The sequence below is a fragment of the Centroberyx gerrardi genome, chromosome 1, assembly GCF_048128805.1.
Source record: "Centroberyx gerrardi isolate f3 chromosome 1, fCenGer3.hap1.cur.20231027, whole genome shotgun sequence".
Classification (NCBI taxonomy): Eukaryota; Metazoa; Chordata; class Actinopteri; order Beryciformes; family Berycidae; genus Centroberyx; species Centroberyx gerrardi.
In genome coordinates this window covers 13,467,412-13,483,317 of record NC_135997.1, presented here as the reverse complement: position 1 = coordinate 13,483,317, position 15,906 = coordinate 13,467,412, and the positions used below count along the sequence as shown (strand labels likewise).

General features: G+C 40.2%; 1 protein-coding gene across 1 annotated transcript in view; it reads left to right on the top strand.

The window, feature by feature from the left end:
• Window positions 1–506: 506 nt before the first annotated feature.
• The window catches only part of lgr4 (leucine-rich repeat containing G protein-coupled receptor 4), a 38,097-nt gene continuing 22,697 nt past the window's right edge, over window positions 507–15,906 (top strand). Inside the window, exons 1-4 of the mRNA XM_071917205.2 lie at window positions 507–1,214; window positions 8,890–8,961; window positions 14,530–14,601; window positions 15,638–15,709. Coding sequence (XP_071773306.1) covers window positions 1,030–1,214; window positions 8,890–8,961; window positions 14,530–14,601; window positions 15,638–15,709 — 401 coding nt within the window. The 5' untranslated portion in view covers window positions 507–1,029. The remainder of the gene's footprint in view (window positions 1,215–8,889; window positions 8,962–14,529; window positions 14,602–15,637; window positions 15,710–15,906) is intronic.

The following is a 15,906-nucleotide window of genomic DNA, read 5'->3' as shown; positions in this document are numbered from 1 at the left end:
TAATAAAACTTGCTCAGTGTACTACTATTGAAGATAGTCGAGATAATATGCAAAGTTGTATGAGAGGTGAAATTTACAACTCAATGACAAATTCAGCTACATGCAAACCTTTCTTTCTGAGCCCACGGTCCACTGTCCAGGCATACAGGCACGGCCACAATTCATAAGAAGTGAATTAATCCATGCACGAAGTCATTAAAATAAAACGCCACGGTGTTGAACAATTACAAATGGGATTTTGAAATACTGGAAACGGCAGATTTACAAGGAATTAATCACGGCCGATCAAATCAGTCATTACAGACCTGTGTGAACAGTTCACTTCGCATTTCTTATATATTGGTTGAGGGTATGCATATAGTCGTTGCCAAATTCTGACGTTGTAGTGCAGGTTTCACTGTTGCACAGGCTGGGCCTAGTGCTGCAGGTTGTCCGGTAGGGTGCCTGCCGAGCTACAAGCATGCTGTTGATGTCAAGAGCAAAGGAGGGGAACGTGAGGAATGGCTGAAAACTGACGGTGAGCTTGTATAGGAAACACAAACTAGGACGGGGAAATAATTGCAATGTCCAGCATGTTCGAGGATTAATAAATCTACTGTCGCTGAATCTGCCTCTTGACGACGCATCAAGAGCCGACGCTTGGTTTGCTTATTTAATGGGACAACGAAAACGCAAAAAACGCAAGGTACGCTGCCGTTCCTGTCGCCAGAGCTGCTACTTTATTTTCATGGACTAATACGACACACGGGTTGAGAAATGCTCCTATGCAAGGTAAATCACTATTGTTTAAGGACCATGTTTGATATTTAACAGTAGTGAAACAGAAACCCAGATTTTTTTTTGTTGTTGTCGGAGTCGTGAATGTATTAGTAACTATTCAGACATTTTATTTTGTTTTAAAAAAGCATTTGGACGGCTTCATCTCATGCCCACAACCAAGCGACCACATGAAAAGTCGACGTCCGGAATAGATTAACTATAAAGGCCTTTTTTTATTTTTTTTTGCTTCCACCTGAACCGACGGGAAAAATGCGCGTGCTTGTCTTTTGGATATTTTTGTGGTGTTTCCTTCGTCTTGGTGCCGCTGGTCAAGGACAGTCGACTCCGGCCGTTTGTTCGCCCTCATGCAGCTGCGATGAAGATGGGGGTGCAGACTGCTCCGGGAAAGGACTGACCACTATCCCGACCGGCCTGAGTGCTTTCACTTACTACCTGTGAGTATTAACCCACGTCGAAGTTGAAGTAAACATTTTAACAACATGCCTGTGCAGTTTTACATCGTCTCACCATAAGGCCCTGTGTATGGGTTAGTGTTTATATCCCAACCGATGTTAACGAGGGACGTCCTGCATCACTGGGGTAAACTTTCCACTAATGGCTCACCAGAGGAAATGTCCTAATGAACATGTTATTAAGACTCTCCTGGTTAGGGTTTCTAGCTTTAGCACGAGGCTAATAAACACACTATTTGCTATTGCAGTCATATCTCTCAACCATGGACCTTCACATAGTTCAGTTTAAGCAAACCACACACATTTCATGCTTAGTAACTTCACATCAACTTCCATTCCATCCATTGTACAACATCCTTAACTTATCAAACAATATTAATTCAGTAGAGCATGGAGTCACATCTTCACCTCATGTTATATTCATAAAACATACACATAGTGTTTTTTTTTTGTCAGTTTGTGAACAAAACTGATTTGCAAATGGTAAACAACAAGCAATGAGGGTAGCCAGCATTCTGTACATTGCTCTAAGTGTGCTATAAACCTTAAGTGTATTATAAAATGATTACACATCAAGCTTGTGCCATATACCACATTCTCAACACCAGTCATATTGAGCCTATCACCAGCAAAACTTCAACAAAGACTGCTAATTTGTACAACAAAGTGGAGCAAATTGACACTGTTGGTTAGCACTTCATGGAGTGGGTTTAGTTGATGATTACTCCATAAAGTTTGGAGAAACAGAAACTCCTCAGTTTGGCTAAAATGTTTCACAATTGCTGGGTTAATCATAAACTGAGTAACCACCTCAGTGATGGCGTTAAAGCATGCAGCGATTTATTGCAGCTTGATTGTAATCAGTGTGCTCCCTCAAAAAGGAAGGTGAAAGAAATATGACCTTGATTGAGATTACTCCGATATCAGTCTATTTAATATTTGTCATTTGATTAAAAAAAGAATGTCACACTGTCACCTTTTTCAAATTTTTCAAGGCTTGTCCTTGTTTTTGCAAACTTTTTTTTTTTAAGAAAGGTGCCCCAAGCCTCGCTAAACTGCAGAACTAATATTGTGCCACCTGAAATCACCATTGTTAAGCAAGTGTTAGGCTAGGTAAAGAAAACAGAGGAAGTGCATTCACATAGCAGTCTGTCAAGACAAGTCACACTAGGTCTGCAGCTGAAGCTCTTTGGTTTGGAACACAACTTTCTTTTTCCTTTGGAAAAATACTGCCATTTATTATGGACAGTCTGACATTTCAATCACAACATGAAACATTGTTTTCACAAAATGATATCGTAGCCTTTACTGCCACTCTCGCAGTGCTTGCCCGCCTGCCTTGAGCCAAAATTGAAAGCGGTATGTTGTTTTCAAGCGTGTGCAGTCTTCTTGTCTTGCAGTCTGTTCTGTGCATAGTTATCTAAATGCTGTGTGACAGATTTTAAACACTAAGCTATGTAATATATCCAGTTCAAACCCTCAAAGTATGTGAAAGGTTGTTTCTCTCCCTCTCTGTCTTTCTCTCGTTTGTTCTCTCGGTCTCTTGAACTTTAGTTGTCCTCTTCCACTCCCTCTGTCTTTTGTACGTGGAGCACTGGGGTTAGGGATCATGATGGATTAGTGAGACATATTGCAGCTGTATGGCTGCTTTCCTCTCACAGCTAATACACCTCCAATAATGTCTTGACGTGTAAAGAAAACATATCTCATTTATAATATACACAATGTTTTGAAGAAGTTATTTATTTTCACAGCACTATTTGAACTGAAGTTCTAAATAAGTGAGTTTGTCGTCGCACTGTGTTGAGGATGAACAAGATGCCAGAGAGACACTGAAAAATTCCCGTAGTTGATGCATACAGTTGGATGGAAGGTGTGTAAATGAAAAGATATGGACACATATGCACACACACAGATAATGGCAGAAACAGACAGGTTCAAGGCAGCCAACAGCTTCAGGTCTTCTGTTAGCCTTACTATCCCCAGAGGTCAGGGAATTATTTCTTAGAAGGATGCCTGTTTTAGCCTAATTACTCTAGCTTTGCCTATTTGTGTCTTATTTGTCTATTTGTGCACTTACTGTAGAAAAATATTAGGACAGATATGGTCATGGAAGACCACACAATTCATAATAAATCAGATGACAACATTGGAGTAGACTCTTGCCTACAGCCCACAGGGGTTTCTTTCTTGGCATCTGTAATGGAAACAGCCCTGTCACAGAAAAACAGATGAGAAAGAGAGAAAAGAAGGCTCCTCAACCCAATCACAAAGCAAACGCACCTTTTGAAGGTATTTAGTTTACCTGCTACTGAATCTACACAGATTCATTATGCTGGCTGGGTTTTGTCTCTGTCTGTGTGCTCTCTTGTGCCTTGTGTATAGTGGATGGGGTCGCCAAGAGGTGGGTTATTACAGCTTACATCTCAGTCAGGCTATGTCCTTTCATAACGCGAACAAGCACAGGTTGAGACTAATGGAAAGAGGAGGGGTGGCACCGGGGGTCTTGCGCTCAACTGGTCGAGCTTGCTCGCTCACCATTGGTGCCCTCAATCCATTTTTGACTGAATGATACTTTTGTTCGTGGTCAGCAGAGGTGAAAGGAGCCAGTCAGTGGTTCCCGCTCCAAAACAGGATGACTTGTGGATGGGAGAATGTTTTAGCTCCCAAACCCCCTCCTCCTCCTCCTCCTCCTCCTCCTCCTCCTCCTCCTCCTCCTTCTCTCTTATACACCTATTCCCAGCCCCCTCACACACATACCTTCACACAATTTCTAACTGCTGTTGAGTTTCACTTTTCTGAGTCTTGCGCCAAGTATTGAAAGATTTTCTCATTTGGTAAATATTTGACTCAAGTTTATTTTGGTAGAAAGTTTAGACTTTTGGCTGAAAGTGTTAGTAAACAAAATCTCTGACATCATAGTTAACTTTTTGTTACATCAATTTGTCCTATTATCTTTTGTAATGTCTATATTGGCTGCAGTAGGCCAACAAAAAATCCAATCTTTTAATATATATATTTTATTGAAAGATACAGATCAAGATTTTTTTTTTTCTTTTTACAAGTTTTTGGTCAACAGAGCATATCAGTCTCCTGTGTGTCCCTCCCCTCTCAAAAGAGACACAAAATAAATGCATATTCAGATACAGAGGGGAAAAGGAAATTAAAATAAGTAAATAGAATAATTATTAAATAAATAAATGGCTAAAAAACATCTGGAGGTATTTTGCACCTACATATGTCAGCTTATGCACGACACCAAAGTTTTAAGTGCTGTAGCTAAACCCAGTGAATACAATATTCTTTCACTACACTCATAAGTCTAGAACAATAAACCGCACACCTGGATCAGTGAGGTGCTGGCTGGACGTGTTTAATTCGCTTTTTGGGTTCTATTGGAGAATATATTGGCTCTGTATGTGTGTGTTGGACAGCGGCCCTCCTGGCGAACTGAAGCAACGTCAAACTCTACAGTGAATTAAGTGATGAAATTTTGAACGCAATCATCATGATGGCACAAACAAGGAAAATAAGGCCAAACAACCGGAATTAATGTTTAAAGGATAAGTTCTGCGATTTTGGGCCTGCAGACAATATTTGTCCAAACGGGGTTTGTCAAATCTCCAGGAGGAATGTTTTCTCTGACAGATAGAGAACTCTACATGGAAGAGAACTGTAGAGTGGTCTGAAGTAGCTATGACTGTGTAGTCGCAGGTTTTAACAGCAGGTTAGAGAGATTGATCAATGAGAAAGCAATCTATGCGGGAAAGGGTATGGTGGACATGAGAAAAAAGGAGAATATTTTAGCATGCAAATTTGTAATGCTTCAGGGATTGATACAGCCAGTTTCCTGCATGAATATAGTGAAGGTGTTAGAAATTGCTGAAGGGTTAATAGTGCAGCTGAAGTCAACTCTGAATGTAAGATAGTGAGTTGAGGGACTCTGCATTGTCCCAGGGCATATACTGTATATATTCACAAGCAGCACTTCAAAAATGGTCTGTTTTCATTTGTTTTAGATGTAAAAATATCTTAGATCCTTTGAATTGGCTGTTCATTCCATCCACATTCAGTGAAAAAATATAACTGACACACAGTTGATCTCATTCATATTAGTATCACCTATAGTGTAAATGTGGTGCGTGATTGGCTGTAGTTATGCCAGCAGCAGGTCTAGTACCCAGTAGGGCCTCCATTAACATAAGAGTGGGTTGGAAAGCAAATAATAAGTAGCGAAAGGTTAATCAAAAGAAAAAATGAGATGTAAAAATGCTGGCAAGAGTGAGAAATTTCACATGTTGAACAAATATTACCCCATCCTCCCACCACCCGAGTCCCAAAGTCTTTCCTACTCGAAAAAGAAACAAACATCCAAAAGCATTTCCATTTGTTCCAACACCTGTACAGTCTTTATTTCTTTATGGCTTGTATGTATGAATGGTGTCTTCCATTCATACATGGGGGAAAGAAATAGAGAGAATAACAACAATTTAACAGTTCAGATGCACAAGGACAGCATTGTAGGTAGAAGTTACATGCTCTGATAGGTAGGACAGTGCAGTGCCTTTTAAAGACTGAATGTTGAATGCTCAGTCTAGCTAATTATTTTTTAGGACAAAAAAGCAAACCAAAAAGGAAGGTAAAACCCACAGCAAAGTGCTGTAATTGTTTGAATGAGGGAGTAGCCTATATTAGCATAACATTTTACAACTTATTTTGTACCTGAGTTAACGGGTAGAAAAAAATCAATGTCCCCCTTGGGGCTACGTTGACTGGCAAATCAAAAGCTATAGTCCATTTAACAATAGTGTGGCGCTGTATGTGAGTTATTAGTATTGTTTTGGATTCAACTAGTCCAACAGTGTAACTTATTACATCCAGTGCCACCAATATCTGAGACAAGTGTTCAGTGTTATGGGAATAAGCTTACCTACTGTAAAAATGTGCACCCCTTAATGTTTGTGTTTTCTATCTGCCATTTTGCTTTAACACGCAAGGGAAATAATTTGGTTAGTTTGTATTGTGTGTCACACGTCAATCAAAGGCTACCATTACTTACATGTAGAGGAAAAAGGCATGCAGAAGTCAGTTTGCCATGGCATGAGAAAAATAATTTGCTGTAATTATCTTACTTGCCAACGTAGCTAGTTATCTCTACATATTAGATAGGCAGGGTTCCCATGGGCCTTGAAAATCCTTGAAACTTTGGGTTTGAGAAAAATAAAATGAGACCTTAAAAGTTTTTGAAAATGAATGGATTGCCTTAAAAGTACTTGATTTGTTTTAAGGTCCCGTATTCAGTTTTCATTATTTTGTTTTCAAATATGCTGTGACTCAGGATGAGAATGATGTTCTTCATGTTGATTTGCAATTAGATGTTTAGTTAAAAGTCCTCACAGGCAGTCACAATACTGGCCCCTAATTGGCTGACTATACGACCTCCTCTAATTCAAATGAGATAAACCTGCTGGGTGGAAGCTTTCCAGTAGGGATGCACCAAACTGTTTTTTTGGGTCCAATGCCGACTGAAGACTTTTTAACAAAGGCACATAATGTAAAAGTGCACAGAAAGCATAAATAGTAAACTTCCAACATAGCACTGTGTTTAACAGAGGGTTCTTATGGCTGCATGACATAGCCTAGCTGACCTATCCATGTGTTAATAGGTTTGTCAATACTGTCAGATACAGATTGTATTTTTAAACGGGTTCTATTGCGACTTGCAGGCTACGTTCATCACACTTCACCTTCTAAGTCATATTTTCATTTTCTTAAAACAAGTCCTCTATTTTTCTCAGATTTTCTCATTTTAAGATTGTCTGCTTCCTCTTCGGTAAAATGCAGCCAAAAGGCACATGGGATAGAAATTTATTGATACCTGCTTGTAGAAGCAATTACGCTTTTTACCATTTATCACAGCTGCATTTTTAGTGTCCTCTTCAATCCATCTTAACGGGGACAGGCCAGGACCTTGATGAGTAAAGCAGCCAGAAACAGAGGGAGAGAGGAAGTGTGACAGAGGCATGTTGGCCTCCCCTTCTCCCCTGCCCTGCATGTGGTTCCCAACCAGTCAACAGTCTGTGGAAGATTTAGACTCAGGTTTGAAAATGCGGGTAGAGATGTATCCATCTGACCACCGGCGGTGGCAGATCTGCAGTCGTGGTTGCAGAACACCACCAAAGGAGTTGACAGGGAAAGAATAAAGATGAGGAATGGGTGGATATTGATGGAAGCTTCATTGTATGTGCAGAGTCAATATGGTAATTGGATAACCAGGTAAGTGGAGATGGGATAGAGGTGGCAGGGATGATGAGGACTTCTGTCAGAGCTCACCTTTTAAGATTCGAGTGTGTGTGTGCATGCATGCATATGTGTGTATGCATGTGTGTAGTGAGGGACTGCAGAGGAAGGGCAATATGATCCTTTTAGGATTCAGGGGCCCACACACAAGGTTCTGGAGAGATCTGGCAGTGAAATCCAAGATGGCCAGTTGGGGAGCGAAAGGGGAGGGAGGGGCAGAGCGGGTTGCTTCATTTGTGAATGCCGGATGTTTTTTCAGTCTTGTTGTGTGCCATCTCCCTACATATGGCATCTAGAGGCTTGTCTTTGAAGCAGGGTTGTGGATTCTTAATCAAGATTAGCGATCCAGAGTTCAGTATGTTCAGACTCTATATCCCCTCAGTAGACCTGGGGCAGCATTTCCCCCTCCTCTTTTCCAGTGACAATCCCTTACTTTGCGAATCTAAACACTGCAATGCCTTCCTAAAGTTAATATATTTGAATATACTTTTATACAGTGTATGAAGCACATCAGGGTGTTTCTGAATTATCTTGCTATACCTTTTTAACATTAGAAGTATCTATAGAAATGTAAACACATTTAACATATAGTCATATATTAGCTTGGTAGGGAGGGAACTGAGTACTGAGTGCATATTTTTCATGCTGCTACATGCCTACATGTTGGTTTGAAAAGTGAAGATCCCTGGGGCCAAAGAGAAGGGCTTCTTCAAGGCTTTTTTTTGTTGAGGTTTTAGTCATGCAGGCCCAGTCAAATGATTATAAGTGCCATAAGGCAAGGGTGACGCAAGTGACCTATTGTTGGTATACAGTAGTTTCCAATTAGAATCAAAAGGCTCATAATTCTAATGTTTATGGTATATTTACTTTACATAGTTGTATGTGTTATTTGATAAACTAAGGCCCCACACACAATGAAAAAAAAACAGAAAATCTTCACTTTTAGGGGTTGCCGCAGTGTTTTGCTTTGAACCACCAAGGACCTGGTTTTGGAAACAGTTTGACTAAAACTAAACTAACTAAAGCTGCTAGTGTGTCTAGGAATGGTTTCACAAAGTTATCATCTCCTTTCTTGTTATATAGGCTATGTGCACGCTACGTGCAGCAACTCTACGATCAGCAACTCTCAATTTATGGCTAAATTGTTGACAACATTGCTATAGCCGAATTGTCAGTTGCAACATTGAACATTCTGATGATTATTTAATGGTTTTTGTACCCTACCTGTGAATGTACACAATCTGCAAAGTTGCATTGAACAACTAAACAAAAATGGCTTCAAAAACAAAACCCTTAAAAATGTGTTAAGATGTCAAGATTCTACAGTGTTTAATGTTGATTTTTGATGTTTCCACAGTGACTTCAGCATGAACAACATCACTGAGCTTCCAGCATATGTATTCAAAAACTTCCCCTATCTGGAGGAATTGTGAGTACACACCTATTTTCTCTTGTTAATGTTATATTTATTCTGTACAATATTGACACGTGGGCTGGGCTGTTGAAATGCACCTGGGTGTTTGAGAAAGGACCGAACAAGACGTAAAGGTGCAGAACGTGTCCTTCCTCTCAGTTGTATTTCAGAGACTGTGAACTATAGTATGCTGGGATGAGAGGTGCAGTGTTATGTGCTATTACGAATCACTCACCTCCCTCGAAATGAACGGTAAAAAGCACAGTGATCTAAAAGGCTTGAGGTGAGACAGCATGTTTTTCAGCTGCAATCATATTGCATTCTCAGGTAGATTTTTTTCTTTTAAGGGATTATCAGGGTGGCAACAGCACATCTCAGCTCTGGGGCTTCGCTGAGTGGCGTATATCTAATCTTAGTGGGTGTTTGTTATTTCTTCACTCTTTAAATACCCCTCTGTCTGGCTCAGCGCTGGAAGTCGGAGATAAAATCTGTCTACCTGATATCAGGTAACATGCAGCCCTGAGAATGCAAAATGACCAGCAAGTGAACATACTCCAGTGGTTCCAGCCCCACTTGTCTTTGTGGGCATGTTTTTTCAGCCCTCTGTGCATCTTTCAGCTGCACCAGTCTTCACCCCCTTCTTTTCCAAACACTACTTCAATCTGCTTTGTTGAAGGGCAATTTACTTTTCATCGCATTGTGTGGAGGAATGCAAGGCAGGAAGGAAGAAGGCAAAACAATGGTTTCCATGACAACAGAGCTAAAAAACGCGCCTGGGTCTTGCTGCTACTTCGTTTTTTACCACTCGGTGTTACCTGTTACCGCTGTACAGGGGCAGGGGGCCTCTGGAGTACACACTGAAGACCTGTCATGTCTGTTATACTGCGAAACCTGCACTCCAGGTTATAGCCTACACCGTCTTAGATCATCTAAATGGATGGACTGTCATTTTGGGTACCTGTTTTGAAGAAAGGCGTTTTGATTGACATATATCCTTAGTTCATGTGTGTGTTTAACCTTTTGCCAGTGAACAAATCTCCAGGCTTGTCTGAGTGAACTTCAGTGGGTGACTTTTTAGCTCTAGGGCTGCAGCAATGTCAGTGAACCAGAGCAGGGGCCCTGAGGGCAGATAGAGGGGGAGAGAGAGAAAGAGTAAGAGATAGACGAGTGGGAGAAAAGAGAGAGGGACATACCCAAACAGGACGGGAAAGGAGACAAGGAAGGAACATTCCCTCCCTCATAGTCACGCAACTCTCCTTCACTCTCTCCTCCTATCCTGCCAAAGGCGCAAAAAAGCCTAGCAGACATGATGGCAGATATTCTCTGTCCTCTTCTGTAGTGTGTTTATTCTTAAAAGTAACCTGTGTTGGATTTACTCTGAATATATTGTACAGTGAATTATGGTAATGACTTCTGGGTCTGTGATCTATAGCCCATATGTGCTGCGCTCCGTTTGCATAATTATTTCCCCTCCTTGCTGCGTCTAATCTGTAACTTACCATCGAAAACCTTTTTGGCAAATTGACCAATAACCAGTAAAAAAAAAATAATAAGAAGGTCCTCCGCGTGAAAACCAATCCAAAGTGCTAATTTCTTTCTATCTTTTCTGTATCTCCTTCTCTCTGCATTTTCACTGCCAACATGAAAAATAAGCAAACGAAATCGAAAATGAAATCATATGCTTATCATGACAATTGCTGTTGTGGTTGTAGGGGTTGCTTGTTCAGTTTTTGCCATAATAGTTTCTCAAATGGAGCATGAAATTGCATTGTTACAGCAATGCTGGTGACCAGAATTCTCAAGGTTTTGTAAGTTTAGCAAATCTTGTTTTATGTCATTTTCTGCTGTCGGAGTACACGGGGCTATGCAGACCTCTTGATGAATTTTGGTTTTGAAAAAGGAAGACTTGTGGGAGTGGTGTTACACAAGGAGAGGATTTAGCCTTTCCACAACAAGACTTAGCACATTCTTCTGTCCTCATCAAAGCCTGGGGGGACATGTACTGAATTTGCTGAAAGAAAGCAAAAGGGGGAGAGGCACTTCATGTTGTTGAACTTGAAGGATATCTGAGCAATTTGTTGTTTGCTTTTGGTGGTTAGTGGCTTGAGACATTGGCTACAGATTGTGGGTTATGTGACATGTTCAGTGTTTTGGTTATGTCATACTGAATTAGCCACATTGGTCATAATCTATTGAAAACAAAGTCACCAACAAGAATGAATCAACGATGGCAGACCAGATATTTTGAATCTGTAGCTTGAATCTGAAGAGAATCATCAAGACGTCTCGACTTGTGGCAAAATGTGTATTCTTGACTATCATTGCAGTTTTAGGTCTTAATTATCAAAACACTTTTAAAAAGCTGTTATAACAAATTATGAGTCAAAGGAGACACACGAGCGGTTTCATTAATTGGATGGTTTGATGGCAGAGTAGGTCCTTGTGGAATCCACCTTTGGAAGCTACTCATCGGGTTTGTCTTGCAGCCAAGTCGAGCTGGAGTGACAGCCTTTTTGTAAAGCTGGTGAGCATTCCACATCCTAATTTGACAGCTCTGGTCAACCACAATAAATAAAACACTGTGAACAGGGCCTGTGATGGGGCAAGGTTTGCATGTTCTTGAGTTTAGAGCAGTTGGTCTGAGTTGCTGCTGTTGGAGGCCTCTGACGATGAAATCACAGCGCTCCCCGCTCCCGGCTCTGTCTGGGTCAGTAGGACCCTTTTCAGCTTGGCAAAGCCTTTACAGCATTACAGTTACCGTAACCCATGACTGCCTCAGCTTGGTCTTGTATGTTTTAGCATCTGTTATACTAGCCATTTAAGAGTGTATAGAAACAACTAATGCAGAGACTTATTTTCCCGTGTTACACTATGAACATGCTGTTGATATTTTGCATAAAAATGTCTGTTGGAATATGCTGTTATTATTACTTGGATGTACAATTCCACTCTGAAATATAAACCCGAAGTTTTTTAAATTATCTGTTCACATTTTAATATGATAGTACATTCAACACAGTATACCATGGGTAGGTATATGTCAGCTGTTACTGTGATGCTGCACATTCAGGCCTTTTCTATGTTTTAGATAAAATGTAATGAAACACCTTTGAGCAGCATGAAACAGGAAGCTGTGCATTATGTTGGTAAAAAATGAGTCAGAAAAAGCCAACACAAGCAGTTTTGTAATTACTTTTCTATGGTTTAATAGTGGAACTGCATGATATTAATGAAAAATCCTATTCTTTTTTTCCACAGTGCTGTGGTTAGTTAGGGATGGGACACTACACTCCTCTGTACCTGTGTGCTATCAAACATTATCATGGTGTACAGCACATGAGAGGAAATAATTTTCTACTAATTTCTAAAACTTTTATGAGAGGTATCTAATTAATAAATGGAAGTAGAAATGACTACACATATGGTTCAGCAAATATTGCTAATGTTAACTGGCAAGCCAAGTAGCCTAAGGTCACTGTATTCTCCATAGACGAAATTAAGGCAGCAGATCAACTAGAGAGCCAGAGAGCTGGGTTCACATCATCAGATTAACTGCTAATTGGTTAGGTCAATAGGTCATCGCCACAAATGCGCTGTGGGACTGTACTTGTGTTCTTCTGAATATTGTGAGCAGTGATGCATATGGACACAGCTCTTGCACCAATTTTATTTTTTGGCACTTGAATTTTGGATAAAAAAAATATATGCTAATGTTGAATGAAAATTCAGTCATTCACTCACCATCTTCTCACCTCCGTGTCAGTTGAAACTCCACTGAAGTTTGTACAAAAACCAAACACAACTGTGGGGACTTCTACTTCAGTTGGTAAAAGTAATCCATCACTGTGAATGAGAAGCCAACTTTTGAAAAGTTGCATCAGAATGCTAATATCAGGCTGTAAACTTTCACATTTTGAAAGAAGTACTGTTCACCGTTTCATATTAATGTGTGCATTCGGGAACAGATTTCCATGGACCAGACAGGAGGGGGCGTCTTACTTCCACTTTTGCCTCTTTGATTTGCGGTTTTTCCTCTCCAAAATAAAACTATTAACCAATAGCTAACGTTCTATGTGCTTGTGTTTGGACCCGCCTTCTGTCAATCACAACCCATTCAAGCCAACAGACAAACCAAAGCAAGGCACTTCTGCTAGCTATAGTCTATAAAATTAAACAGAAAATAAAGCTTGATTTTACTCAATTGTGGCTTAAAATTGGCACCTTCTTCTTTACTGGAAGTAATATGTAGACAGAGTTTCAAAAACAACTACAAAAAAAAACACAGAAAATATCTCCTAACGTGATAAAAGCACTGGAAAATGCTGTAAAACGGTAAGGGAATGCAGGAAACAAGGAAAACCTCCAATCACGCTGGAATTGTCCTTTTAAGATTTGCTCTATTTTAAAAATAGCCCTGATGAAAAAATGTCTTCAATGTGCAGTATACTAATGGAACATTTTAAGATTGAGAATTGCTCCCAGGCAATTTTATTCCACGAAAAAGTCTTCCCTCATAGTTTCAGAGGTTTGCCACAGAATAACTCCTAAAGATTCAAGCCAAATGGAGAAAAGTACAATTAATGGAGGTGACTTTTATTGGCTTGAGAATTTTCTTAATCCACAGAAATAGCTTCAGTAACTTGAGATCAACTTTGCAGCTCAATGTCATAGGAGAAACATGGCACTATTTATATTATCAACTCATATTTTTTGCTGCAAAAATGCATTGTGGTGGACAAGCACTCTAGTTGTGTTAAATTTATGACATACCTATCGACCAAAGTCTGCCTGAACTCTACTTGAAGGGCATGTTGGCTTCCAGCACAGACAGCCTTGATTCTCAGGCTCACACCCAGCAGCTCTTGTTGCAAGGGAATCCAGCCTGTCCTGACTCAAGTTGCAGAGTGATAAATCTGTTGCTAATCTCTGAGGCCAGATAGTATAGTGGGGCCGTGCGTCCCAGTCGGCCTGTCCCATGCTTATTTACACCCCTATTTCCTATACACTTCCTGCTCCCAACAGGAAAGGGAGGTGTACCCTGTCCCAAAAGTATTTCACATGAGGACTGAAGCCACTAGACACGTTAATGCAAGAAGATAAAAATTCTACCAAGACTATTAGAGGGCAAAATGTGGTTATAGGCATGTGTTGCTTATATCTACCCTGCTCTGTCAGCCTTGGAGAGGTGAGGTTGTGTTTTTTTTATTTTTATGAGGCCTGTGAAGAACACCAAACAGTGGTGGTTGGGAGGCCCAGGGAGGTATGTAAGTAGGGGATACCCAGAACCAGTTCTAATCTGTCGTGGGTGACGGACGAAGTGACAACAGGCCATGGCACAGACACATGTCTTTGACACCCCAGGCGTCATGTTTTGCCTGATAGCTGGAACTTAATCCACTGGGTGCTGGATGTGAAGAACTTGCCTCACACTATGCAGTGCCTTATTCGTTAAATGTATAAATATTCACTCTGTGGTTGTTGTTGTATGTTTTTATGCAGAAGACGTTGTTTCCTGTGTGTGTTTTTTTCAATTTTATCAATTTCTTGATAATAACTATAAATTTGACTCTTTCTCTCACTCAGACGACTTGCGGGAAATGACCTGTCATTCATCCACCCTGAAGCTCTGTCTGGACTGCATCAACTCAAAGTCCTGTAAGCATACACCTCGCGCCCTCACCACCATCATCACCACACACACACACACACACACACACGCACACACACACATATATGATTATGGCTGTAACAGTGTGAAGTTTTCCAACAGTAACTCAATATTGCAGTTTATGGTCACATTGTGGTACTGCCAGTTGACGCCACCTGAACATACTGAGATAATTTACATCCATTTGGAAAAGGCCTAATGAACTTTTCCGTCCCTCCCCAATCCAACAGCAAATGTTGTCCAAGAGTGTGTGTTATTGCAACTTAAGTAGTTGCAATAACAGAGCATGGCATACAGTATGATGATAAAAACATAACAGTCATTTTTATTTTTATTTTACTACACACAATAGGCTAGACATTAGCTCATTGTAGTGTTTATCTGGAAAAAAGCACGCTATGTAAAAAACGGTTGTATTACTGCGGTCATGCATTGTTTACATCATGCAGCACACCTTTGCATGCTTGCACAAACTCAATCCTATTCATACACAAATGGACACATACAAAAACACCTAAAGCACCACGCCTTTTGATTCTGTGCTGAGCCAAAAGTTCAAAGTCCTGTTGATCTCCTGGTGAGATACAGTACTGAAACACACAAACACTGAGGCGAGCATTACAGGTCTTATGAAATCAAGTGCTTCATTTACACTGTGAATTGTGACTTCACCAGTGAAAAACAAATCGGTGTCGAACTCTTTAAAAACAAGTCAGTTAGTTTTGTCTCTAGCACAAACAAACCTCATTCAGATCAGACCTGGTTCAGGTTTGCATATAGTTAAATAACCACACAAAATTTTACTCTTTCTTCACAACCCAAACACCTATGAAAAACTAATATAAAGTGATGAAAAACAGTGTTTGAATACCTTGATGGTTCTATTTGTGTTTTAAAGGAAACTCATTACCCTGGTTTGTGTTGAATGTGTCCCTGGCTTTATGTTCTTTGGGAATACTGGGTCATGGTGCAAGGAGACGTATTGAGTGGACTTAAAATCATCAATTTATACTTTTCTTCCAGGATGCTTCAGAATAATCAATTGAAGACTGTGCCCAGTGCAGCGCTGAAGAACCTCCATTCTCTACAGTCTCTGTAAGTCATCTCCCTCAGTGCAGTGTACAAAACACACACACACACACACACACACACACATATGCAATACTCAAAGAGCCTTTGAATTTTGAGTTGATTGTTGAATGCATTTAATGGCCATTTAATTGCTATCTCTGTAGTGTTTGTAATATAAGTTGTGATAGCAATGTTACGTACGTAAATCTCAGTAGTTATTG